Source organism: Ursus americanus, chromosome 1 (genome assembly GCF_024610735.1).
Source record: "Ursus americanus isolate L20-20 chromosome 1, mUrsAme1.1.p, whole genome shotgun sequence".
Lineage (NCBI taxonomy): Eukaryota > Metazoa > Chordata > Mammalia > Carnivora > Ursidae > Ursus > Ursus americanus.
Window position 1 is genome coordinate 38,676,614 of NC_142127.1, and position 26,005 is coordinate 38,702,618.

Genomic DNA, 26,005 nt, shown 5'->3' on the forward strand with positions numbered 1-26,005 from the left:
AATGCTGGAAGAGAAAGCTCATCCATATTTCTCCTTTGGAATACCTGGCATTCTCCTCTCCCTAATTGCGGGTAGTCTGGGGTACAGCATTTTGTGTTTCTGTGGATACGTACTGTGGAGTGGTGCAAAGTAGGCCATGGTAGGAAAATGGAGTAAGTAGGGTGGTGGTGAAAATAAACCTAAAAATGAGCTGAGAAGAGGAATTGGCAGAAGATAAACCTCAGCAAGAGGAGTTTGGAATGGGTGGAAGATGAGATGGGGCAGGAGCTGGGCGTTGTGGGCAGGGAAGAGGTGCTGTTGCCTGCGTCTTGGCATGAGAAATTGTACCCTTTCCCTTCTGTCCAGGCACTGAGCTGTTTGGTTTGGGTAAGAGGTTCACACTAGGATTTGTGCTGAGGAGGGGCAGGGCACCAGGTGCGTGAAGAGGGGAGAGTCCCTGGCGGTGTCTGGTAGGATGGCCATTCTGTATACATGAGGACCCTCTTGGTGGTGAATTCATGTGTGAGGGTGTCTATTTTCAGATTTCTTCTCTCATTTCTATGCTGGATTTTGAAAGAAAATAAAAACCTGGTCCTCTGAAATGAATATCAGTGATCAGATTTACCAAGATGTTTGTCCATTTCAGAATAAACCACCCCTTACCCTCATCCCCAAAGCCTTTGAAGTCCTGGTCGTTTATGCCCTTGGTGTTTGGCCTAGACTTCATGATGTAACCTTTCTCCCTGGTGGGGAATATCATTGAGGTCCTGTGTAGAGTTTAGGACTCCCTCTGGGGTAAGAATGAGGGAGAAATTTAGGATTTGTATTGGGCAAAGAAGAGAGGTTAAAAAGAGTTCCTTTTGTCAGCTTTTCCCCTCTTGCCCAAGGTGGAATCAGCTATCTTTCTTGGGGGAGGCATTCTCCTGCTTGGGTGCCTGGTGAACTAATTCAAGTGTAAAGACTGATATTGCTGGCATAACCTGCAGTTTGCACCATGCACTCACTCCTGAGACCTCAGACTCAGCATTGTTTGTCTCCAAGGGGACTGAAATTATGACATACCTGGGCTATGAATAGAGACCAGAAGTTTCAGAAGTTTGGTCTAGAATTAAGAAATAGGGTACATTTTCCCTTTAAGTATTCAGGAAAAGGGAAAGAGGTATGGTTCATGTTTATAAGCATATGGCCTTGTATGGATAGCCATGATGTTGGTGGAAGCCCCCGCAGTTATCTGTTGGTTCATGAGAAAGTGGTTGCTTAACACTATTCAGCTTGACAATTAGTAAAGGATGGTGTGTTTTGTAATCCCCAGGGAATCTTTTACATTTCAATAGGGTTAATTAAATCTGCTATATTAAAGTGTAAATTTTATACACAGGTCAGTGAACCTAAAGGAGAGGCCGGAGCAGACTACAACTAATTGAGTTTGGGTATTAACCCAAGCATGCACTAATGTGTGGTAGACAGACCTACTCTCTAGGGCTGAGTATCAAGCGTCATCACTGAAGTTTTAACTTGAAATTTGGTCTTATGCTTTTCATATTTTCTTTGGGCATTTTCTTTTTAATCTTGAAGATGCTTTTCTGGATGCTGTCAATGACAGCATTTCAGTATTCACCAGACTAACAAACTATTGAAAACAGCTCTTTGTGAAATGCTTTTGAGATTTCCCATAGGCTCATGAAATATCAAGTTACTCCTAAATGTTTGAAATACCCTTCCCAGACTAAGCTGCCTCGTTTTATGGTTTAGCTCCATAAATTCTTGATTCTTAGCTGTTTGAAATTTAAATCAAAGTAAAGCAAAACCAATGAGCACTTTGAATTTGTTCATTAATTTATAAGTAATTGTATTTATGCGAATTTGCGTATTTTAGCCATCTGGAAAGTGGGTTGTATGATATGGGCAGATGTATATTTTTATTACATGCAAAGAATCAATCTGTTAAATTTTACATTCACCTGGAAACATCTTTAGAGAAATATATTCTACTTTATTCAATATTCTAAAATATTTTGGAAGAATAGCATTTTCTACTCTGGGGAAAGAAAAGAGTGACTTAATAAGCTCCTCAAACAAAATAAAGTCCCCCTTTCCCTGCCAAATAGTTCTAATAATCTGTGTGTCATACAGAATACTTTCTTCACAAATGAGCTTCCTTTTGCTAAACCAACATGTTATTTAGAGGGAGAATGTCCTTTACCCACAAGATAATACCTCTGCCTTAAGCGTAAATTGTAAAAAAACAACAGATAAATTAGAGAGGATTATTACAGTGGGATTCACAGCTATATTTCTTTGAATTAGGGGCAACCATAATCCATTCAGGTTTGCTTCCATCTGTCATTAGCTACTTGAGCAAGCTTTGATGGGGCGGGGTGAGAAAGTTTTAATCTAATGAGTCATTGCTTGGTGAAGATCAATCTCAAAATATGATGAAACTTTTCTTCTGGCAGTCTAGTTAGCAAGTAAAACTAACACATATGAAACAGCAGCATAATTACATGCAAAGCTATCTTGGGAGGAATGTCTTTTTTTAGATATGTTTAAGTAAATACTGACACCTTACGTTTTTGATTATTATTTCAGACATTCAGCTTCTTAGAATGGTCGTATGCCATTTGACTAACAGTTGATTAAGGTTTTAGTTAGATGAAAGTTCAGAAAGGAGATGTGCCTGGTATGTATGCCATGGAAGTGAGACCAGAGATAGGGTATCCTTTCATTCTGCATTTCTTTAAATGAATATTAACATTCTGATGCTACAGAAAGCACTATATTGGATGCTATTTGAGATGGGTTATCAAGCATAGGTTCTTTCTTCGTGGAGCCTTACAGTCTGGTTGGGGATTAAAGAAAGACCTGTATATGCAGAGTGACTATAATACAAGGGGGAAGTAGTGTTGACTAATCCCAGCTGGGTGCCAGTGGAGGATCTGAGCTGGGAAGGATTTGATTATCTTAAGATTTACCTGACAACGAAGTATAGGATGCATTGGGGCAGGAAAGAGACTAGGGTCAGGAAGATGGTTAGGAATAGATTCCAGTAGTTAGATAAGATGGAGTAAGGTCTCAAATTAGAACAGGATCAGGAAAGAAGAGGTGAGGAATAGGAAGATGCTTGAGAAATTGCATAGACCTGAAAGACAGAAGAGACAAAGATGATGACTTCAAGGCCTTGAGACTGACATTCAGAGGGCACTGAAGGAGAGGGAACCGTGTGTTTTGGTTTGAGTTCAGTTTCAGGCACGTTGAGTTTGAGATGCTGGAGGAACATCTAGGCACAAGTGCCCACTGAACAGTTGGAAAATCAAACTGGGTCTCAAGAGTTCTGGGTATGAACTTCTGTTTAGAGGGAATGTGATGAAATGAGAAGTGTGTCAGACTAGGGAAAGGGTCATTGGGAGAAGAGAACTGAGAAAGGTTAGAAGAACCCACAAGACCATATTATAATCCTGGAAACTATGGATTTCCTCTCTGAGTGTCTGATCTGACAGTTGCCACTTTCCTCCTTGTAGGACAGTATTAGCAAGGTCAAAAGTTATAGGAAAATCAAAAGAGGAGATCGGGCTTTTAAAAAGACAAAATTACTGTGCCTACCAGGGCTTTTTCAGGAGGCTAGTGAAGGTGAATGAATTTAAGTTGTAGGTAGGCGAAAGGGTAATGAAATTGGTGGGGATAGACCATTGCCTTTTTATCCTAAGGCTTTGAGCAGGTAAGGGTAGATGAGAGATCACTTAATAGGTTGAGAAGTGTATGCAACAATGGTTTTTTATTGATTTTAAAGAAAAGGGAGAATTTAGTACAATTGAAGACTTAAAGCAGAGATTCTCAAAGTGTAGGCCGTAGACATCTAGGCATCCCCAAGACCCTCACTGAGGTCAAAACTCTTTTTGTAATGATATTAAGAAGATATTTCCATATCTCTTACATTGACGTTTGCACTGATGGTACAAAGGCAATTGTTGGTAAGACTTCTGATGCCTTAGTGCACATTGAGGTAGGGGCACTGCTGTACTAGAGCTAGGCTAGTATTTTCCACTACCATGCACTAGCATTAAAAATAGTAACTCACTGAGTAACATTCCTGACAAAGCACTGAAAATAAGGTTATTAAATCTTGACCCTAGACTGAGCTTTTTAATAGTCCGTGTGACGAAATGGTAATTCTCCATAAAGCAGTTCTGCATGCCAAAGTGTGACGGTGGTCTCAAAGAAAACTACTTGTGTGAATGTTTGATTTGCAAACTGACCTAGCCAGTTTTGTTTTTTTTTTAAAGATTTTATTTATTTATTTGACAGAGATAGAGACAGCCAGCGAGAGAGGGAACACAAGCAGGGGGAGTGGGAGAGGAAGAAGCAGGCTCATAGCGGAGGAGCCTGATGTGGGGCTCGATCCCATAATGCCGGGATCACGCCCTGAGCCGAAGGCAGACGCTTAACCGCTGTGCTACCCAGGCGCCCCCCTAGCCAGTTTTTTAATGGACCATCATTTTTACTTGAAAGAATGACTGGAAAACCATGGTTACTCAGAATTGGGTATTTGACACACATTTTCTCAAAAAGGAACAAAATGAGCATGTCATTTCAATTAAAAAAAAAAAAAACCTGACAGGGATTCCTTGCTAATGATAAAATTTGACCTTTCAAGTGAAAAATTAGGTTTTTGGGAATTTGTATCTGTCACATTGAGCTTGATGGCTTCTCAGGACTTTTCATTTGAGATGTGGTGATATTAATGTGATATTTTGGTATTATATAATAAAATGTGTTAGCACTTGCAAGATCTGCAAAACCAATATTTTCCAAATCAGTGCATGATGTTAAAAAATCATGCATGGGTAAAAATTCATTTAATGCTTATAACAGATTCAAAGCCAACAGTAGAACTAACCTTTAAGAAATTGCTACTTGTTAAGTTTTGGTGTGGTATCAAAGAAGAATATCTGTAATTAATTGAGAAGGCTCCTCCCTTTCCCAGCTGCATATCTCTTTGAGGCCACAGTTCTTTGCATGCTTTAACCAAAAGAACATATCACAACAGATTGAATGCAGAAGCAGGCATGAGAATCTAGCTGTCTTCTATTAAATCAGACATTTAAAAGAATTTGTAGAAGTATAAAACAATGCCATTCTTAAATTTTTAAATTGAAAATATTTTTGGGGTGTCTGGCTTCCTGGGTTGGTAGAGCATGTAACTCTTGATTTCAGGGTTGTAAGTTCAAGCCCCATGTTCCGTGTAAAGATTACTTAAAAATAAAATCTTTGAAAAAAATATTTTTTATTAGAAGTGTTTAACATGTAGGTTTATGAACTTAAAATGAATTAATGTAGATTTAAAAAAAATTCTTAGTTTTAATTTCTAATATGATAAATATCAATAGCCCAGTCCTCAATTTTTAAGAGTGAACCCTGACACAAAAAGTTTGAGAACCACTGGCCTTGAGGAAGGAAAAGAAGATAGGGAGAAAATAAAAAGAGATGAGAAAATTGATCCGGAGTCTGATAGTTATCTAGACTTGAGATGATGAGGACTTGGTAAGTGGCGGTATGACTGGAAAGAAAGAGGCTAATTCAAGAGACATTTTGAAAGAGGAAATGATAAGATTTGATGACCGTTTCAATATGGGGTGAATGGGATGGAGAGCTTAAAGATAACTTGTGTGATAAGTACGTTTTTGTATTAAGGACTAGAAACCAATTAATGACAGCTCAGGTTCATGGGTAGATGCTCCTCTATAAATACTATTTTTGGAAAATCGAGGAGGGAAGGTGCCTTAGGAGAAGGAGCAGTCAGGAAGAAACAGGGAAATGGTTGTAAACAGAAGGCAAGGAGGGCAAGAAGTTTAGCAAGAAGCAGGTCATGGACATTTAGAAGCAAAGGAAAGGACTAAAACATCCATCAAGGCTGTGTTTCATTTAATGGACTCAATTCAGAAGTACTATTTTGGAAACTGATATTAAGTAAGTTGCTCAAGGTCACATGGTAGTAAATGGCTGGACACTGTCAACAGTGTCCAAACTCATGGAGTTTGAGGAGGATGAGAGCAGAGAAAGGGCTTCTCTTGATAGAATGATCTTTTCATCCCCAGGGACCTCCATGGTTCTAACAAAGTCGGACTTTAAGAAAAGAGAGTGATGAGATGAGAAGTGAAAGCAGTAAGTGTGGGCCAAGTGGGAACAGTTTGATAATTAGAAAAAGGAGGAAATTTGTTGTCTTGAAGGAATGATGAGTTCAGGAAAAGTTACTTAAGGCAGAAAAGTCCTAAACAAAAAACTATTTTTTGTTAGCTAAGAGAAATATGAACACACTGGATATAGCTAGGAATCCATGAAACCAGAAAATGAAATGATAGTGAGAAAGTGGGCTCTTGGTGTTAAAGTTGGTAGAAATAATGACCAACTTTGATATCGCATCTTATCTCCAAGGTGCTTGGTGTATAAGGTATTCTCTCACTTTTTTTTGTTTTGTTTTGTTTTTTTTAAAGCCCCACTGCCTTTTAAGAAGTGGTTATGACACTTCCCTCATGAGGAAATTGAGGGTTAGAGGGGTTCACACTGTAAGTGGTCCAGAATAGCTTTGGTAGGGAGAAGTCCTTTCTTCTGAGACTGTAGGGAAGGATGAGGGGATGGTTATAAGGGGCACAAATGGTTTTGATGTTATGATGGTGGTAACTGGGGAGCTGGTCGGTTTGTGGACTGTACGTGAGGGTTGGTGCCGCAAGTCCAAGTGTGATTAGTTAAAAAGAGACAGGAAGTGACCCGAGAAATTCCCTTTGCCTTTCTCCACTTGATTATTCCATTACGGTGTGATATTAAGGATTCCACGAAAACATAATCGGGAAGGAATATCACTCTCCATTTGTCTAATGGATTCCATGGAAGTGTGAGGCCAGTTGTTCTTTCAACTACAAATACAGCTATCATAAATTCTTTGGATTTTTAAATTCATGAGATGTAAAGTGCTGTGAAGAGATGGTATCTTTCTCTCCAGTTCTTACCCCACTGGTTTTGGGTAAGGTACACCTGTTATTGATGAGTGATTTAATATGAACTACATGAATGAAAATACTTTCCATTTAGAGTGTCCCACTGGATTTTGGTGTGGGGGTCATTTTGGCATAAGAATGAGCTTTAAGGAAATCTTATCTGACTGTTCAAATCTCAGTATTTGGTGATTGACTGTGAAAGTGGAAATGCATTTTAATTTCACAGTCCAGTGTATCAGTGTGAGTTTGTAGGCAGCTCATCTCTCCCAAAATGGCACTGTCACTCTTCACCCAGGGATCCTTCTGCCAGAATGAAAAGTTCAGAGAGAGAAAGCTGTGTACGTTAGGGAGGGGAAAATGTGGACGGCTTGACGTGGATTAAGGGATTCAAACTGAAGGGGGCTTCTGAGGAGAAGGTCACTGGAATGACATTTGAGAAAAGAGAATAATATGAAAAGACAGTTGGGAAGTTTTTGGACAAAATGAAATTGCAGTGACTTACTAGGTGCTAAACCTGAAATAAAGGATGTCTGTTCATGCATCCTGAACCCAGGTAAGGTTTTGGAACTTTGGTGGCATCCAACTGCGGACTGAATGGTTAAGAGAACAAGTTGATCGTGAGGTTGAGGGGGGTGTCTTGTCAATTCAGACATTAGACCTGGGAATTGCCGCAGCTCCCAGCTTGTCTGAAGGGGGGAGGTTTGGATGAGGAGTCAGCTGTCTTTGCATAAATATATATGTTTTAATGAAAACCTTGGCAATTTGGGATGTCTACAGACACAGTGTGGAGGCAGCAGTGCCTCCTTAGAGGGGACCCAATCCCCCAAGGACCTACTTGGGATGCAGGGTTTCAGAGTGAGCCCCATGTGAGGGACAGGCTGTGGCCTCGTTTGTCGTCAGGATAGATGCTGTGGCAGCCAAGCCTGTGCAGCTGTTCTGTGTGTCTCCACAGCAGCTGCCAACTGGGAGTAGTTTCTGGCGCTTTCCCTGGAGTTTCAGGTTGAACCAGAAGCTAGACATTCAGGGGCACATTCACAGTTGGGGAGCAGTATAGAGATTGTTTCGAAAGGAAGGGGGTGTGTGGAGTAGAGAAACTGCTGAGTTCCACCCCCTTTACCCACTTCTGCCCCTTGCCATCTGCATCCTGTTCTCTCCCTCTGGTCCAGCTGCCACCTGAGATAAAAGAGCTGCCCTGCCTGAGCCTTGGGGTGAGGGAGGGTGGGACTGATCCTGTTCTGAAGTGGTTCAGCCCTTGGGTGTGCCTCGGTTTTGCTGATTTGGTTTGGTTCCTGCCTGCTTTTCCCGAATGCCCAAGTACCTTGGGAATCAAAATATGGTGGAACTCTCTGGTGGGAAGGGACCTTTTGTAGAGTGGTCTCCTGGGTGTGGTTGACCTGCCCTGGGGTGCTCTCTTATCCCTTTTGGCTTGGGGCCACTGCCCCTTCCTGGTACAAGTTTCACACAAATGATCCAGAAACATGCGGGCTTTCTTAACCCAGAACAATCAAGCCTTGGTTATTTTACCCCTGCAGAGTTTTCTAGAGCAACTAAAAAAACATCCAAGCTGGCAAACCACAATTCTTACCGCAAACAGTGGGAGCTTTTGAGAGTAAGCAAGGGGCGGGATGCTTTTCCTTCTTGAGCATATAGCCAGCCTGGTTTCGCTTGTAGCTGCTATCCTGGGAGCATGACTGAGCAAAACTGAGAATAATACAAATGGTCTTCTCAGCTCTACTGGTTTTGATTTTGCGGTTCCTTACAAAAGGCAAAGTTAGCATCGAACTTTGGTGGTGGTATTGTAGCTCAAAGGTAACACTGCTATTTTGTTCTTTCCTCATGTTATATTTCTAAGACTTATTATCTGCCGATTTCCACATCTAGGAAAAACTGGTTCATCAAAGTATGGGTCTGCATCTCTAGGCAATTAACAAAAAAGAACAAAACAGTAAGATGAGTGAGTATATTACAGGTTGCGTATCGTTTGTAAGTTCTAACTTCTGTAAGCAGAGTTTACTTTTATACGTTATTTTACTCTCTGATGGATGGTGATTTTAAAATACAGGAGAGGTGTTAGAATGATGTGAATATCATTTCATCACCCGTATTTAAGTTCCCTTAGGCTTTTGGATAGCTCAGTGTTTAGACCCAACCACAGAATTCTTTATTTTATTTTTTTTAAAGATTTTATTTATTTATTTGACAGAGACAGAGACAGCCAGCGAGAGAGGGAACACAAGCAGGGGGAGTGGGAGAGGAAGAAGCAGGCTCACAGCACAGGAGCCTGATGTGGGACTCGATCCCATAACGCCAAGATCATGCCCTGAGCCGAAGGCAGACGCTTAACCGCTGTGCCACCCAGGTGCCCCCAACCACAGAATTCTTTAAGTGCAAAAAGCGAGGCAACCAGCTTCTCAGGGGAGGCCAGAAAAGGGAGAGGTTGCAGGCGCGCGCTGTGACCTTCAGGTTAACCGTGTGTCCGCCATTACTGTGGAGCGTGCGGAGAACACAACCTGGGTTCTCTCCGTCTCCGCATGAACAGCACAGCGTATCACTGGGCTTTGTCTCTTGGGACACATTTTGCTGGGATTTAAAATCTTTGTTTCAGAGTGGATTCCTGACGATTGACCCTTGGTTGGCGTCCTGGTTTTGACTCTGACTGCTGTGGCTGTGGGCTAGGCACAGTGCGTTTCCACCAAAGTCAGTCCTGCCTGCGTTTCGATTAATGAGAGCTTGGGTTTCAGTTTTACGCCAACATCTAAGTAGCCTGGGGCGCTGCCAGCATGCCACTTGGGTTTAACTTTATCTCAGCCTCCTGTGGGCATTGGCCCCTCTGTCCTAAGGGTTAAGACGGAGGGCAGGCCTCTTTCTGCCTCTGGTGTCTCAAGTGTACCCATTTTTCACATGCCGTGGAAATAGGAATTGCTGTCGTATAACCACACTGTGTTCTGATTCAGGTCAAATATTTCACGCTTTGCACTGGCAAGTTCCTCTTTTACTGTTTTCTTAACCTGTCACAGCCTCTTAATTAGAATGTATTGCTAGAGGACAGGCAGCATTGTCAAACTTAGTGCATTTTATAAAAATACACAAAAGCACCAGACAAGCAGCTGTAGCACCAGCTCCTCCAGATGCAAACTGAAATTCCCCAGAGGGGCATCTTCATTGTTTTCTTTCTTTGTTCCAGAAGCAAAGGCCGATAATGAACCGAGCTGTTCGCCGGCCGCTCAAGAGCTGTTGACAAGGCTGGGATTTTTACTGGGAGAAGGGATCCCAAGTGCCACACACATAACCATTGAAGAAAACAATGAGACCATGGTAATGCCCGAGGAAGACACTGCATATCCTACCTGCTCAGAGGACGCACGAAGGAAGGCATAACTGGCTTCTCCCCCTCCCCGAGTGGGGGAGTCGTTCAGTCAAATGAGTCTGGGCTGTTGCGTATTGAAATTTACTTCAACAGTTTGATTTCTGCAGTGGGGAGGTGGGGCGAGGCAGAAGGGTGCGGAACTTAAGAAAATACCCACGTTAACCTTCGAGTCACCACCCAGGGAAGAGTAGCTAAATGAATTTAAGTGGCTGAAAGAATCCCATAGTGATGATACTACTTTTATCTTTATAGCACCATTCTTCTCAGCTGGCTGCTTTGGGATATGCTTTCCTGTGCATTTTTTTTAGGGTTGAGATTTTGGAGGGTCAGTGGGATGAGGAAAAGATTTGTAGGAGATGAGGCAGAGGCAAAATAAGATGAGATCAAATGGTTTGTGCATGGGAGAGCATTCCGCATCCTAGGGGACCAGCAGCCTGCCCTTCAGAGTCTCGATGGACAAGGACTGCATGGCAATGAGGGGCCAGAGCTCCCGCCCCCTGGGAGGGTCTCTGCAGGGGTGTCATGCACTGATTGAGATGGCAGTGGCCACCAGCCTCCTGGCCCTGCTCTCAGAGCCCATAAATCTTCAGGAATTGAATCAGGCTGCAGTGCTCGTGAAACATTACAAAAACAGAGTTCCCAGGTTTTCCGTACAGAGGTCAAAGAACACATTTGTCTTCTGTGGACTTTAAATGAAAGGAAGTCTGCCTGTTTGCTTTTTCTATTTTACGAATGTGCGTTCCCACTAAATTATTTCTAAGACTGCTCTTTTAATAATAAAAAAGTCACAGGGGAAGGGGACAGAACAAAAGAGATTTCTCTTTTAAAAATTTGGAAGATCACATCTATATTAAGCCCCCTCAGTTTAAAAAACCTGTTTTCCATGTTCCTGTTTTTAGTTGTATTGCCTTAGCATCAGAAACAAAAGACTGTCTAGAAGCATCCTGTGTAAAGCCGTGCTAACGCCTCCTTCCGTTCGTCTTGCAGTGCACAGCTCTGAGCCAAGGCATCAGTCCTTGCTCCACACTAACAAGCAGCACCGCATCTCCTAGCACCGATAGCCCCTGCTCAACCTTGAATAGCTGTGTCAGCAAGACGGCAGCCAACAAAAGTCCCTGTGAGACCATTAGCAGCCCTAGTTCCACCCTGGAAAGCAAGGACAGTGGAATTATAGGTAAGAAGCACACGGCTCGGTAATGGAATGGCTCAGTGCACGTCAGCCAGAGCGTTCACCAGGCACTTCTTCGGAGGATTTTAGCGTGGTCTGTGAAGGTCGCTCTGCCAGGGCCCAGCCTGCTCTTTGCAGCCGTCGCTGGCTCCATGGACAGCTGAAAGGATGAAGCCTCTGCTTTGACGCTCCTTGGTGTTTATTTTTATATCCCTGGGCTCATGTGGTTCAAAAATTTCCTGATCAGATCTGACCTGTGAAGTTACAAAATCTTACCTCCTCATTGATTAATTCCTTTTGCTGGGCGACTAGTCCCACTAGGACGTAGAATCCATGCATATAGAATAGGGCAATAGAATCCATGCATTTTGAGGCATCTTCCCAGCTTAATCTCAAGGTCATTTATTTCCTCACTTATTTCCAGGTATTTGTTCTTCAGTTTCTTGCATAGGATCTGACCACTCTTTTTGAGGCCAGAATTTTCTAAGGATGTACACCCTGTGCCCATGCACACCCATACCAGTAGGTTTGTTGTCCTGAACTGTGGATCAGGAGACCGAGATTCTTAGGGTGTCCCGACTCTTAGGGTGCTTAGCTAGGTAAACACTTGCCTAACATTTGAGTTCTTTGCACACTTCTTCCCTTCTCTGTTAAAGTAAGGCTTCTGATTCGTTCAGTAGTTTCTGGTCTCGGGTGCACATTAGAATCAACCAGGGAAGAGAGCCCTAACTTCTCACATCCTATCCCAGACAGAGTGCCTTTACATTTCTGCAAGTGGGGTTGTGCACCTGTGTGTCTCCAGTGTCCAGCTTGGTGCCTTTCAGATAACAGATGTGTGGGACCCGCTGGATGGATTGTCTGGGCCCCCCTTTGCTCCAGGATTATACTGCTGTTTAACATCCGTGCTCTACAGAACATTCAGCTCCTTCCTTTTTTCTGACTTACGCACATGTCTGTGAGGGATATTTTACATTCTAGTATGGACTGAACCCCACTTACTTCCACAATAGTATGTAATCAAAGGGAATGACATTTGAGCTCTTTTATTTTCTCCTGTCACCTGCTATTTCAAGTGTAATTTGCAAAATGAAGCTGCAGGTTCATGCACTTCATATTTTGGAGATTGCCCCAGAAGATCTGTGAGATCACTGGGGCTGAGTGGTGGGCTCCCTGGTGTAGACCTCACTGTAGCTTTCTGGGGGACCCTTTGCATAAGGATGGCTGCCTCTGCCCTCAGTTTTCACTTGGATCAGGCTCTCTGGTAGGTTTTTGTTTCTTTCGGTTTTGATTGTCCTATTGAGATGCAATCATATACCATAATATTCACTCATTTAAACCACTGAATAGTTTTTGGTCTGTTCAGAGTTGTGCAACCATTGCCACAATTTGATTATGGAAACTTTCACCCCGTAGCCATTAGAAGTCCCACTCCATTCCCCCTACATCCCCAGCCTTGCTCATCCAGTAGTCTGCCGTCTGTCTCTGTAGATATTAGCTGGTTCTGGACATTGCATCAAAGTGGTGGCTTGAGGTTTTCATAGCAGATTTAAATTCTTTCACTTTTTCTGCTGACTTCCTGTTCCCACCTCACACTGCTTCCCTACCTGCCATTTAGTCCAACTAATTTTTCCCGGTGTGACTTACTGTCCTCACCCCCTCTCTGAGCCGTCCTCCACTGCCGGGTCTGTGGTGTTCTGCGATAGCCAGGTGACTCCCCTTACAGCATTCTTCGCTCTTCTGAAATGACCTCTCCTTCCTGCAGTTTATCTTCCCTCAAGGAGTTCAGTTTTTTATACGGTTTTTTGGACAGCCTTTTCTCTTTTCATTATATGATCTGGCATCGGCATTGCATGCCTCTGATTATAAACGAGCCAGTTTCTTGTTGTGACAGAAACTTTCAAAAAAGACCTTCCTGCATTCATCCCCCCCCCCCCCCGCCCTATGGAGCTACAGTGCTGCAATTTTAAAAATATTCTAAAGAGGGGAGAGAAAAGTTGCTAGTTTGGTTTTCTGACCGTCAAGGAAAGATTGAGCTGCAGGAATACCGAGGCTCTTAATGAGTACTTGATTGGATACATCCCATCCAATCCCAGAGTGGCTGGTCCCTCTATTACATGCTCTCCATAGCACCTCAGTGTTTTCCTTCAGTTTACTTAATCTTGTTTTGTTATTTCTGTCTCCAGGAGGGAGAGGGGGTTCTCATTTTTATTATTCTGCCTATCTGCTGGGCTCCTAGCATGGTGTTGGGAATGAGAAATCACTGTCATGTCACATCGGAGGAGGGAATGTTTAGTTGGTTTCTAAAGAAGCTATGCAAGATTCCTGTTCCAAGTTGGCATCGTCATGTCTGTTAATGTCACCTGTATTTTAAGCTGTGTCTTGTCGTTAAAGTTAAATGACACGTTTCATGTCATTGAGGCTGTCCTTCATTCCTTGGCTTAAGTCAAACATGTTCCCTTAACTCAGCTTCACATAAAAACGATGGCAGTTGAGATGAAGTGGGAGTCGGGAGGAAATAAGTCCCTCAAGTACAGAAGGTCCCAGCTTTGGGGATGGTGCTTCCTCCTGCCTTAGCTGATCTCCTGCAGGGGGGAGGGGCTGTAGGTGGCTGAGAGGGACACTCTATGCTGACAGTGTCCCTCTGTTCGCTCTCCTTCCATGACCTGCAGAACTAGAACCTGTGGCCAAGGGACACATGGGAGGTGTGGTAGGGAGGAGAAGGAGAAAAAGCAAGTATTTCCTCTCCAGAAAGACTGTAGCCACAGCTCTTTGAAGAGGCAGGAGTGGTGGGGTCCGAGGGGGAGAGCACTTCCTCTTGAATCAATACAGGGTACGTGGGTTTCACGGCCTCTTCACGGAGCAGGGATCTGTGACTCAGTTGTGGTTCTGTGATTGCTGGGGGTGGGGTGTGTGCTTTCTCTGCCCGAGGAACATGACTGTTTTTATAAGGCGGAGCCTGGGAACGGCAGCCTTTAGGCATCTTAAACGTTTAACAGAATAAAATATTCAAGAACAGTGATCTTCGTGGGCAAAGATGAAGGTGTAGATACCTTGGCTTCCTGCTTTGGGAGGCCTGGCAGCTGCTTGTAGTAGGCTGGTTAGGATCCGTATTCTAAATTCCACAGGCTCTGCAGAGAGGGGGAAGAAGGTTCCATCGAATTTTCCATTCCAGGTTGTTTCAGATGTGTGCCCCCCCGCCCCTCCGAGCTTGGGTCAGAGTGGCAAAGGCGTCAGGGGCGGCCTGGTGACAAGTGCACACAGTTGGTGCAGCATGACGAGCTTTGGGGGGCTGCAGGCGCCCACACAGGGCTCAGAGCTGCGTGCACAGTATTAGTACAGCTTATTTAGGGCACTTAGGGGAGATTTCAAATAGTGTTAGAGCCCATCCTTAGAAATTCCTAGCCCTCTTCTTAATATGTAAGCTGATTTCCATCAGGGTGATTATATTTAATCTACATATTTTTGCCCAACAGGTGCCACATAGGGAAGGTCGCATTCCTACATGGTTAGCCTTCTCGGGGCTGCCACGGGCTGCCCTTTCTGTGTTCTGTTTCTGCTGGTTTGATGTATTGCAGGTGAAGAGGGTTTTCTTTTAGGAATGGCTTAGTGGGAGAAAGGACAGGATCATGGCCATTAGAAGAATTTATTGGACCCCTTCTCGTCTCTTTGTGTAGAGGTCAGGGCTTCACAGAACCTCCGTGCCCTCTGTTCCAACTTTACGGTGTTATACAGAGGGGAGTCCCACTTCATCCTGTTTGAGGAGGTCCGCGTTCTTAAAATGTTCTTTAGGAGTATAATAATTCTGGCATGTACAAATACTGTCTCAGCTGGATGGGCGTAACTGAATTCCCTACAAATATATATATGGATATTTCGAAAGTAAAATTTCCTACTCTTGACATATTAAAATCATTGGCATTACCTAGAATTTAGTGTCTGATCTTTTTAAATTTGCAATGTGAAGACCTTCTAAATGTGAAACTATACTCAATCAGCATAAAGTAGCTTCTTAATAACTTGCTCTAAAAGGAAAACTTTGTAAAGAAGTAGCTTTTATCTGTGTTTCCTTCATGCCTTGAGAATACATTTTTGTCTTAGTGACACTCCTTTGAATAAACTTGCTTCCAACTGTTAACAAATGGAAATTGTAAACTGTATTAATCTCAGCTTAGAAATAAAATTAAGTGGGTGTATTCACTAGAATGTGTATGAAAGCCAATCTGATTATTTAGTTATTTTTTTTAAAGATTTATTTATTTATTTTAGAGACAGAGTCTCGAGTAGTGGGAGGGGGAGAGGGAGAGAGAGAATCCTCAAGCAGCCTCCCTGCTGAGTGCAGAGCCTGATGTGGGGCTTGATCCCAGGACCCCAATAACACGACCTGAGTTGAAACCAAGAGTCAGGTGCTTAACCAACTGAGCCATCCAGGTGCCCCCAATCTGATTTTTTAAAAAGCATCACTGAAAGCAATAGGTTTTAACAAGCACTTTTTGATTAAAACATATTGTTTAGTTTTTGTGTCCATATCATTGTGTGTGTGTGTGTGTGTGTGTGTGTGTGTTTTAAAAAATGGATTATTGCTCTATTTAGTAAGAAAGGGAATGGATATTGGATGGGGAGAAACAAACGAAACTCAGCCTTCCTATCAAGATCTAAAAAAAAGAAAAAAAAATTCTTCCTATGTATTGATAATGGATGTGCCCAGGAGAAGGACTTGGAGGTAGCAATTAGAAAAATTCTGGCTGAGTAAGAGGCTGTTAAAAGTTAGTCATCTGTTCCTTCTGGGCCCTTCTTTACTATCTGCTTGTACCTGCTGACATTTACAATCTTCAAATTACTTTTGTAGTATCCCAGATCTGTTTCTTTTTGAGAGTTGGTGTTAGGACAGCCCCACGAAGGAGGAGGGGTATTCTGAGTGGACGGTGTCCACATCTCCCACACAGAGCAGGTGTGTTGTTCACCTGCCCAGCTTCCCAGCACCTGATCCACCACATTCCACCAGGCCAGAGAGCTTTGAGGAGATGCCTTTCCTCTTGCTCTGGTGGGGAGGGAGGGTGTGGCTTGGGTTTGCTCTTTCTCCCTTTGAAGCTGGAAGGTGGGTATAACTTAGGGGAACACCTTCACAGAGACATTTCTTGTGCAAAAGTGGCTTGCAGGAAATACTGGGTACTTGATTAGTATCCTGCTGGTGCTTACTTGAATTTGATAGTATTTGTTTTTCTGGCCAGTTGCTTAGGATATTAAAACAAAGTTTATCGTGGGCTGACTTTTATCTTCCCGTGACTTGACTCCCTCCTAGGCTTGTAAAATGAAATTGATTCCAGAGGTAGCTAGAGACCTTTTGTTCCTTTTATTTCCTGGACTTTGTGTCCCAAGGGAGATGATCAGATGCTGAGAGAGGCCTACAAAGAGGAATTAATTGTATTTTATTTTCATTTTTAACTTGTTGTAAGTCCTGCCCTTTTGGTTTTATGCTAATCCTGCTTTGTTGCCACTTGTATTGCCCTGCTTGCTACTAAATTGAAATGCTTTGAAATTGATTTGGTAATAACTATTTAGAGTGTTTCAGATCTGTGTTAATATTCATTTTGCTACATTGCTTGCAATTTAAAAAATCATCCTCAATTATAGAAGCTTTTTTTTTTTTTAATCTCTTGGGTGAAGGAGGAAGATTTGCCTTTACATATATAATTCATAATATACTTAATGTGGGAAAGAAATCTGTAGCGATGATTCGAGGCAGCAGAATGCCTGCTGTACTTGTATTCCTTCACACTGTGGTTGGATTCTTCAGATGGCTGTTCTTTTTTTTTTTTTTTTAAGATTTTATTTATTTATTTATTTATTTATTTATTTATTTATTTATTTGACAGAGAGAGAGAGAGATAGCCATCAAGAGAGGGAACACAAGCAGGGGGAGTGGGAGAGGAAGAAGCAGGCTCCTAGTGGAGGAGCCTGATGGTGGGGCTCGAGCCCGGAACGCCAGGATCACACCCTGAGCCAAAGGCAGACAGTTAACGACTGTGCCACCCAGGCGCCCCTTCAGACGGCTGTTCTGTCAGTGTGGCAAGCATTTATTGGCACTGCTGTGTACCAGGAGCAAGTTTGTTCAGTACTGGTACAGTAAAGCTCAGGTACAGTATCTGTTTCAAAACTTGTCCACCTGTGAAACCAAGGAGTAGTCTTCTGCCCTTGGAGACCTGGACAAGTTGTCAGTTACTGAGAAGGGTGATTGACACCTCTTAATGGAAGAGGTATGCTGTAGGTGCATAATAATACCAACCACTGATAGTGCCTTGTGCTCTTTTCTGGAAGAGTCCAGAACTCTGTGGAGTCACTGGACTATGTCTGAATCTCCAGTGTCCATGCCTTCAGTATACAGGTTAGGCGAAGCTTTACTGAAACACGGCATTGGGTGTTGTCGCTAGGAAATTCCACGTTGTACAGATCCACAGGCTTTTCTCTGGAGGCTGTGTCAGACTGTGTGTGGGCAGTGTGGCCCTCCTCTAGTTCCCTGTCCCTGCTGATCCTTGAGGGGTTTCCACAACCCAAGGGACAGGCAGACACTGCTGTGCAGCATGGCTTGGGTCTCTGGCCCCGCTGCATGTCCTAGCAGAGCGTGGCTTGCGCAATGCCAGGAGCACTGAGCCGGAGATGTGGTACAGAGATCTGTCTGCCACAAGCCAAAGCACAGCGCCCCTTGGCAGGGCCAGAAGGAGAGCAGGGCTCTGCGGTGCTTGATACAGGCCAACTGTGGTCTCCCAGAAGCTGTGCACGGAGAAGCCAGAAAGTCCCCTGGATCCAGAGGTAACTCAGGCCACCTTCCCTGGAGTCCTCTCCTTGCTGGGCTGGGGGAGGTAAAAGCAGTCCGTCCAGGTTAGCCGCCTCTGTTCCCTATGTGGTTGGTTAGCTTGCAGGGTGGGGGAAGGGAGAAGAAGCCCAGTCTGGCCTTTCTGTCTGAAGGTTTCAGGCAGCAATCCTGGTTTCATCTCTGCAGTCCTTCCTTCCTCACTTGGGAAATCCAAAACCTGTCATGGCAGCCGGAACTGTGTGTAAGATGTTGGGGGCGAGTGAGGGAAGAAGGGAATCTTGACAGGCCAGGAAGGCCAGGGTATTGGGCACGGTGCTTCCCTGACTTTTCTCTCTGCTCCTTACCCAGTCTCATTTAGACTCTGGCTTCTCCTTCCAAAGTTGTTAGTGATCTTTATCCTGTCAGGTCAAAGGCGGTATCTGCAGCGGCTGGATTTTCTTTTTTCATTCCTTTCTCCTGTTTCTCTAAGCAACCATTATGTCCTTTCTTTGTTTGAGCTTAATTCATTGGTCCAGTGTTTTAACATTTAAACTCTGTGTCAACCATTAAACTGAATAGAGAAGTTAAAAAATGGTTGTTTTTTCAGTGCTGCTTTATTTGCACTTGTATGGGGAGGAAAACATTCATGAGGTATGAGACACTTTACATACCTGCCCTTGTGTCTCATTTTCTCCACAACCTAGGGAAGGACGAAGGACTCTCTTCATAGAGCCCTGGCTTTGAAAACGGAGAATGCAGGACCATCTATGGAGTGCTTGAAGAAAACGTCATTTCTGGTTTTTTTAGGAAAGTCTCTTCAAAATTTTTTATGTATTATAAATTAGGGTACTGCAGGTACCTAACTTGTAAATGCATGTATTTGGGGTGCATGCTCAGATTTTTCTGGTGGTGTGGTGTGATCAGAACAGTGCAGAACACCGCGGCAAGGCTTTAGGCCTCATGGAGCTTCCTGGCTATGGGTCCAGTAGGAGTTTTCAGTGAGCTGAGATATGACAAGGGCTTAGAACACAGCCCATACATAGTAAACACTAATATATTCATGGTAGCCACTGCTGTTATTTCCCAAGGCTACTTTATACTTAATTCCTCCCCAGTGCATTTGAAATGCTTACAAATAGACATTTAGTAAAATAAGTTGTTTTTTTTTTTGTTTTGTTTTTTTTCTCCCATGAAGGTCTGACTTGAGAAAAGGAAGTAAGAGTAAGTGAATGAGGGGAGGGAGGTGGGGGAATGGGGAGAGGGCAGTACGGGCTTCCAGTTTAGGAATGAGTAAGGCATGGGGATGAAGGGCACAGCATCGGGAATGCAGTCAGTGGTCTTGTAGTAGTGTCGTATGGACACGGAGGTGGCTACACTTGCGGTGAGCACAGCATAATGGATAGAATTGTTGAATCACTGTGTTGTACACCTGAAACTAATTCGTTTATACTTCAGTAAAAAATAATACAGGAGAAAAGATGAAGCTGGGAGTGAGGTTCGTTAGACTTTTTCATTTTGCTTATCAGTGGGTAGGAAGCTTGACAAATCCTAGTAGCCAGTATAAAGAGAAACTCAGGGGCGCCTGGGTAGCTCAGTCAGTTAAGCAGCTGCCTTCGGCTCAAGTCATGATCCCAGGGTCCTGGGATTGAGCCCCCTTGTTGGGCTCCCTGGTCTGCGGAGAGTCTGCTTCTCCCTCTGCCTCTTCCCCCTTCACCCCAAGCTTGTGCGCACACGCTGTCTCTCTCAGATAGATAAAATCTTAAAAAAAAAAAAGAAAGAGAGAAGCTCAAATACAAAAGTTGATGTTAAGTAAAGTAAAGTAAAGACAAAAACCATGCCCATTCCCAGTATTCGGCCTGGAGGAACTTACCCTTTGTAGGTCCTCGGGGGGAGAAGCCAAAGTTTGAACCTAAGCCCTTTGCACTTTCTACCTCTTGACTTTTCTCCATCTCAAAGGCAGATGAATTCTGTTCTTGTGTGCTGTCCGTTTGACGTCAAAGGCCCTTAGTCCCTAAACAATTCTGGACTAAAACTGTGATTGTTTTAATTTCCTTCTTAATGTTCCTTTAAACCTGCAACTTGATTTGGATCCTACCAAACAACTTATTGGGGCCCAAACTTAAACTGATTTTTTAAAAATTCTATTTTAAGTATACATTCAACATATGAAAGTACCTTCAGTGGGCAAAGAAGGGGGTGCAGGAAAGCTGGGAAGGAGAAGGAATACAGTTTTATTGCAGTACTTTATACAGCAAAACATTTAACGACTGAGTAGGTCTATCTGTCTCTCCCACCTCCTGGTCAACTGGTAACTTCGTCCCAGCTACTGTGCACCCATGACTGGCTTTTCTCCACTAGCCCCTGCCTGGGGACTACTGTTTTTAACAAGGCAGACTTCATGAACTGCAAAATACTTTTTAGTCACAGACTCTTAAAGAACTTTGGCTTGTTGAGAGCTATGCAAGGCAAAGGGAGTTTTAATATAGTACATGGGCAGGCAGAAAGGCTGGTATTAGACCTGCCTGTGTGTGTGTGTGTGTGTGTGTGTGGAGAGAGAGAAGGAGGGAGGGAAAGCAAGATATAGAGGAAGAGAGATTAGTTTCTCCCAAGTCTGTTCCATATCTGTAAAGCTAGGTTGATGGCTCTCAGCCTGTCTACCTCTTCTCCAGGGTTGTGGTGATCATGTGTATGTCCTGCCATGTGCTGGACGTGCTTTGGAAGTAGTATAACCCCATGCACCAGTAGGTCTAGTTAAATGTGCCATTTACTACAGAGGAAGAGAATGTGTGCTGTCCCTGGTTAAGGAGTTTTCAAATGATAGAGTCAGAAGTAGCACATGTAAATCAATGAGCAGGACCAGACCTAAAGCAATACTAAATTGTGAGAAGCAAAACTTAACTTTTAACCCGATAAAACTTGAGACCTGATGGATCACTCATGTAACCGAGTGCTGGGTTACATGCAGTGGTAGAGCCCCCGTCTGAATGATGATGGCAAGTCTTAATGGAGAAAAGATGGCATCTGTACTGGTTGATGGAATAAAGTGTTAGAATGTTTGAGTTGTTAGGGAACTTGAAAGATTATCCGCGTCTCCAGAAAATGTCAAATGTCACGTAGTTTTTTGAGTTTGTTTTTTTTTTAAGTCATCATAGTGAAGATGTTGCTGTAGTTGTGTGTGTGTGTGTGTGTGTGTGTGTGTGTGTGTGTGTGTATGTTAACTTGAAGGTGACTGGTTAACTGAATTAGGAGTTCGAATTTGGTAGCCTGGAAGAAAAATTGGTATTTTTGAGTAGCCTGTCCTTTGTTTTAGGAACCAGCTTCTCTTTCTTGGTGACTGTGGAGCTGCCCTATTTGGCGTGTTTCTTGGGTCATATGGGGAAACGTGTTGGGCCTTCATCTGCCCCCTTGAGTCTGCATTAGGGCTTAATTGTGCCTGAACTAAGAGGAAAATATGCTGTGGGGCTGCAGGCCGTGTGGGCTGCCTCTGGCCCTGGATGGCAGGGAAGAACATGGCGAAGTGGGGCAATCCTAGTGGGAGGGCCTGTGGCTTGAGAGCTGCTCGCTTCCCTGCCCAGTGCAATGTGTGTCTTCGCTGAACATCAGGAGGGCACTTGGGAGAGTCTCCTATTTAGAAACACATTATAAACTTAGGCCCCTTTTGAAATGGCAACCCCATCTTGGACTTCCCTTCCCTCCTGTTCCCGCAGCTGGGTGTTTTCCTCCCCCCCCCCCCCACTTTCCTCCTCAGTACCTGGGCACGTGTGGCTGTATGGTTGGAGCAGGTCCTTCAGCCAGTCCCTGGGGTCTGGGACCCCTGACCAGGCTGTCCCTGCTCCATAATGCCGCTTCTGCTGCTGTGACTGCCGCAGAAGGTAGGGAAGTCCCAGTTCCTGTTCCCACTGCTTGAGGTCTGACCCAGGACTCAGATTCTTGGGGCTTCACTCTGCAGTGCATGGCACTTACGGAAAGCGAATGAGGAGAAACATTACTTTGATTTTCTGTGGCTTTTTTCCCTTACGAGTATGTGCCCCAAACTAAAAAAGCCACAAAATAAAACCAAACAAGTCACCCCCCACTCTGACACTTTTCCTGTAACTTCGATGTTGGGGTAGCCTGGGAACCTAACTATGTCTGTGGGAAAGCATTCTGAGTCCCAAACACTGGACTTACAAAGGAAGGCTTGTAACAATCACAGTCACAACTTATTAACAAGGTTACCATTAATACTTAATAAACAATGATCTCGTTAATAAATTAGAGTCTTCCTACGAAGCATTAGCCCAGTCCCTGACATTCAGTAACCTTAAGTACATGTTAGCGGCTGCTGTTACCACCACCACCAGCATTTTCAGGGTAGAAAGAGTCATACTTGCTATACTTATGCTCATATGAATGGTCCACTTAAAAAAACACACAAGACTGTGATTGATTCCAAATAGATGGAGAAATTAGTTTTAATACTGTTGATAGAATACTTGGAAATGCTGGGAGTAATGGCAGACGCCCAGTGATGGGCCCACCCCAAATCCACTTAGATTTTGGTTGGAGACAGAATTTCGAGTCCTAAATCAAAAACAATGAGATTAAGTGTAGTGTCTCTGGCCACAGTTGGAAGAGACGTGTGTTCACTTGCTTATTCACTGAATAAGCAAACATATTTTTTTTTTAAAGATTTTATTTATTTATTAGACAGAGATAGAGACAGCCAGCGAGAGAGGGAACACAAGCAGGGGGAGTGGGAGAGGAAGAAGCAGGCTCCTAGCGGAGGAGCCTGATGTGGGGCTCGATCCCATAATGCTGGGATCACGCCCTGAGCCGAAGGCAGACGCTTAACCGCTGTGCCACCCAGGCACCCCAAGCAAACATATTTTGAGCACTTAGTATGTGCCAGGTGCTGTGCTGCTCAGAAGAGGGAGATACCAGATCGAGGTAGATAGTCCGAGGCTTAGCACAAAGGAAGGATGTTTGAATAGGGAGGCAAGCAGTGCATGATGAATGCAGCCTGGAGCAGCAGGAGTAAAGACCATTTTAGAATTGTGACGGGACATCCTGCGGTCACAGCGAGGAAATTGTTTTGTCTTTACTTGTAAACCTTTCAAAGAGCATCGTAAAAATAAAATAAAACTCAGACCCTTTGATCCTGGATAAGAGGCTGTTGGAGCTCATTCACAAGCCCGCTGCTAGTGTGTGTCATCAGGTTTTGTGGATGAAGGAGCTTAATCCGGGTGGCCCAGTTCTCCAGACACTCTGCTCTGCGGCATCCCATTGGCTCTGTCCGTTAGCGGCCTGGGCTGTGCGGATCCCAACAGGGAATGCAAAGGGGTCAGAGGACATGGCCCTTGTTCTCAAGGACACAAGCCAGTGTTGGGTCCATGGTAACCGGGGCTTGCAGGGGGCTCAGGTGTTTGAATTGGAAGGGGCTGTTTGTAGAAGCCACGTAGGGTGAATATTGCTGTGTGCTTGCGTCATATTCCTCCCCTTTTGCCAAGATGGTTTTCCATGCTGGCTTTCTTTCTTAGAGGCTAAATTATAATTCTGCAGTCCAGCATCCCTTCCCATGCTTGTTTTCTGTGTGCCGGGAGGTCTTCTACTCCATGCTGCTAAAGGAATAAAGTCCGGTCACTCTCTCCAGTTCATCTTGAACAGCTGTTACAAAGTTTAATTCTAAGGATCAAATTCTCTGCTTGACTTTGTAGTTCTATTTTTGTTTTCATAGACTTTCTCCTCCATCTTTTCTGCATTAACCATTGTATCGCCTTGTTCCCTCCCCCTTTATGTAAATATTAATTTGGGAAAAGATATTTATAGGTTCAAAGGAATTTAATGAGATATGAATTCTTTTGTGAGCAATTTATCTTTGTTAAAAAGAGAAGATACATCATCTCTAAATTACATAGATTTACTGTTAACTCTCAGATACTTTTAGGCAGCTTTTTCATTATCTTACCAGCTTTTTTTCCCCTCCCCTGTAGAATGGCTTAGTTTATTTTCCTTGATAAGCAACATTCCTCTAATTTACCAAAATACGCTGTATAAAACATACTTTGATAAAAATCTGCATGGACCGGAAAAGTTTCCATTCATCATGGGGAGGGCAGTGTGCTTGTGTTAACTCTCAACAGCCCCAGCTATGCTGGCCTCCTTCAAAGTATTTTGGTCTCTCATTTCAGCCACAATTACAAGTTCATCCGAAAATGATGACCGGAGTGGCTCCAGTTTGGAATGGAATAAGGACGGAAGCCTAAGGTTAGGGGTACAGAAAGGAGTGCTTCATGATCGCAGGGCAGATAATTGCTCCCCAGTGGCAGAAGAGGAGCCCCCTGGGTCAGCGGAGAGCGTGCTGCCCAAAACTGAAGCCTCAGTTGGAGATGGTCCGGTCCCTTATTCTCAGAGCTCCAACTCGCTAGTAATGCCACGGCCCAACTCAGTTGCAGGTAAGGCCATGCCTCTCTCCAGGAGGGTTATCTCACTGGGTCTGAGGTGCCCCATGTTCACTCTCTCCACCTGGGAATCTGATCCAGACACAAGCCAGCTTTGTGATCGTGGACCAGGCACTTATCTCGTCTAGGTCTCCGTTTTCCCATCTGTAAACATGATAAGGCTGTCCTTAATGGTCTTTAAGTGATCCTTCCACTCTGGAATTCTGTAAAACTAATATTTAGACTCTACAGCTCTTTTGTGTATGAAGGAAGAAAGTGCCAAAAACTGTGTCCTTGTTTTTGATATTTTAAGCTTGAGTAAATTCGTAACTTTTTATTACATCTCTGTAAACAGGAATCCTTATTTAGAATGAGTTTGTTAATATCAGCTCCGAGAATTTCTGATCCACTTTCTGTATCATGCAGTTACAAATGAGCTCACAGCTTAGAACATACTCGGTCGAAGTGAGGTTTCTCAGTCGAGGGAATGCAGGCAGGCAAGGCACGTGCCCCGCAGCAGGCTGAGGCAGCTGGAGCAAGATGAGGACACAAAAAGGGGTGACGGTTGCTAGTTGTTAGAGGGTGTTCGTCAAGCAAGGAGAGCAGTGGGGTGGGCGAAGAAAAGAACTCTGGTTCTGAGCTGTCCTGCCTGCTTTTACGGTCCCGAGTTTCTAAACTCCGTGCTCTAGGGTTGAATGTAGAAATGCCCTTGTTTCAGTCCTTCTTCGTCACCAACATAGCACTTGAAACTTCTCCTCTACTAACACAAAGACCCAGGTTCTCTCCCCTTACATCAAAGGATTTTTCTGTACTGCTCCTTGGGGATGTGGCAGGCCAGTCTGGTTGTTGTGGGGCATTTTTTTTTTTTTTTTCCATTGGAACTCAAAAGCAGCTGATACATAAATGGCCCTAATGGAAAAGTTTTGAGAGGCAGCTCTAACTCACTTTCAAAGGAAGTAAATGGCCTTGTTCCAGAAGAGGGATTTGGCGTGTCTGCCAGAGAGAAGTTCTGGGGAGCATCATGTGTATTGAGTGATGGTTCTTACAGAAGCTTTTATGCCCTCCCATCACTCCCCTGCTACCGACAGCACAGTATGTCGTACCCAAGGCCTTTTATACCGCATCTGCCTAGTTAGAATGAACAGTTCATTTGTACGATCCTGGAACTTGATAGTTGTATTGACTTCAACAAAATAGCAAACTTGTATTTAATTTAATCAAGCTATTTTAAAATTAGTAAACACATTAACACATTCATAGTGTTGAAAGCCCCCCATTTGGGGTTATGTTTTC

The 26,005-nt window shown here is 43.7% G+C and overlaps 1 protein-coding gene across 9 annotated transcripts in view; it reads left to right on the top strand.

The window, feature by feature from the left end:
- TANC1 (tetratricopeptide repeat, ankyrin repeat and coiled-coil containing 1) overlaps positions 1–26,005 on the top strand; it is a 230,576-nt gene that overhangs the window by 143,381 nt on the left and 61,190 nt on the right. For 7 of the 9 annotated variants that reach the window (XM_087861752.1, XM_087861625.1, XM_087861725.1 and 4 more), the window contains 3 exons: positions 10,153–10,283; positions 11,323–11,509; positions 24,464–24,727. In XM_087861752.1, the coding sequence (XP_087717878.1) occupies positions 10,153–10,283; positions 11,323–11,509; positions 24,464–24,727 (582 nt within the window). The remainder of the gene's footprint in view (positions 1–10,152; positions 10,284–11,322; positions 11,510–24,463; positions 24,728–26,005) is intronic. The other 2 variants (XM_087861806.1, XM_087861833.1) reach the window with 2 other exon arrangements.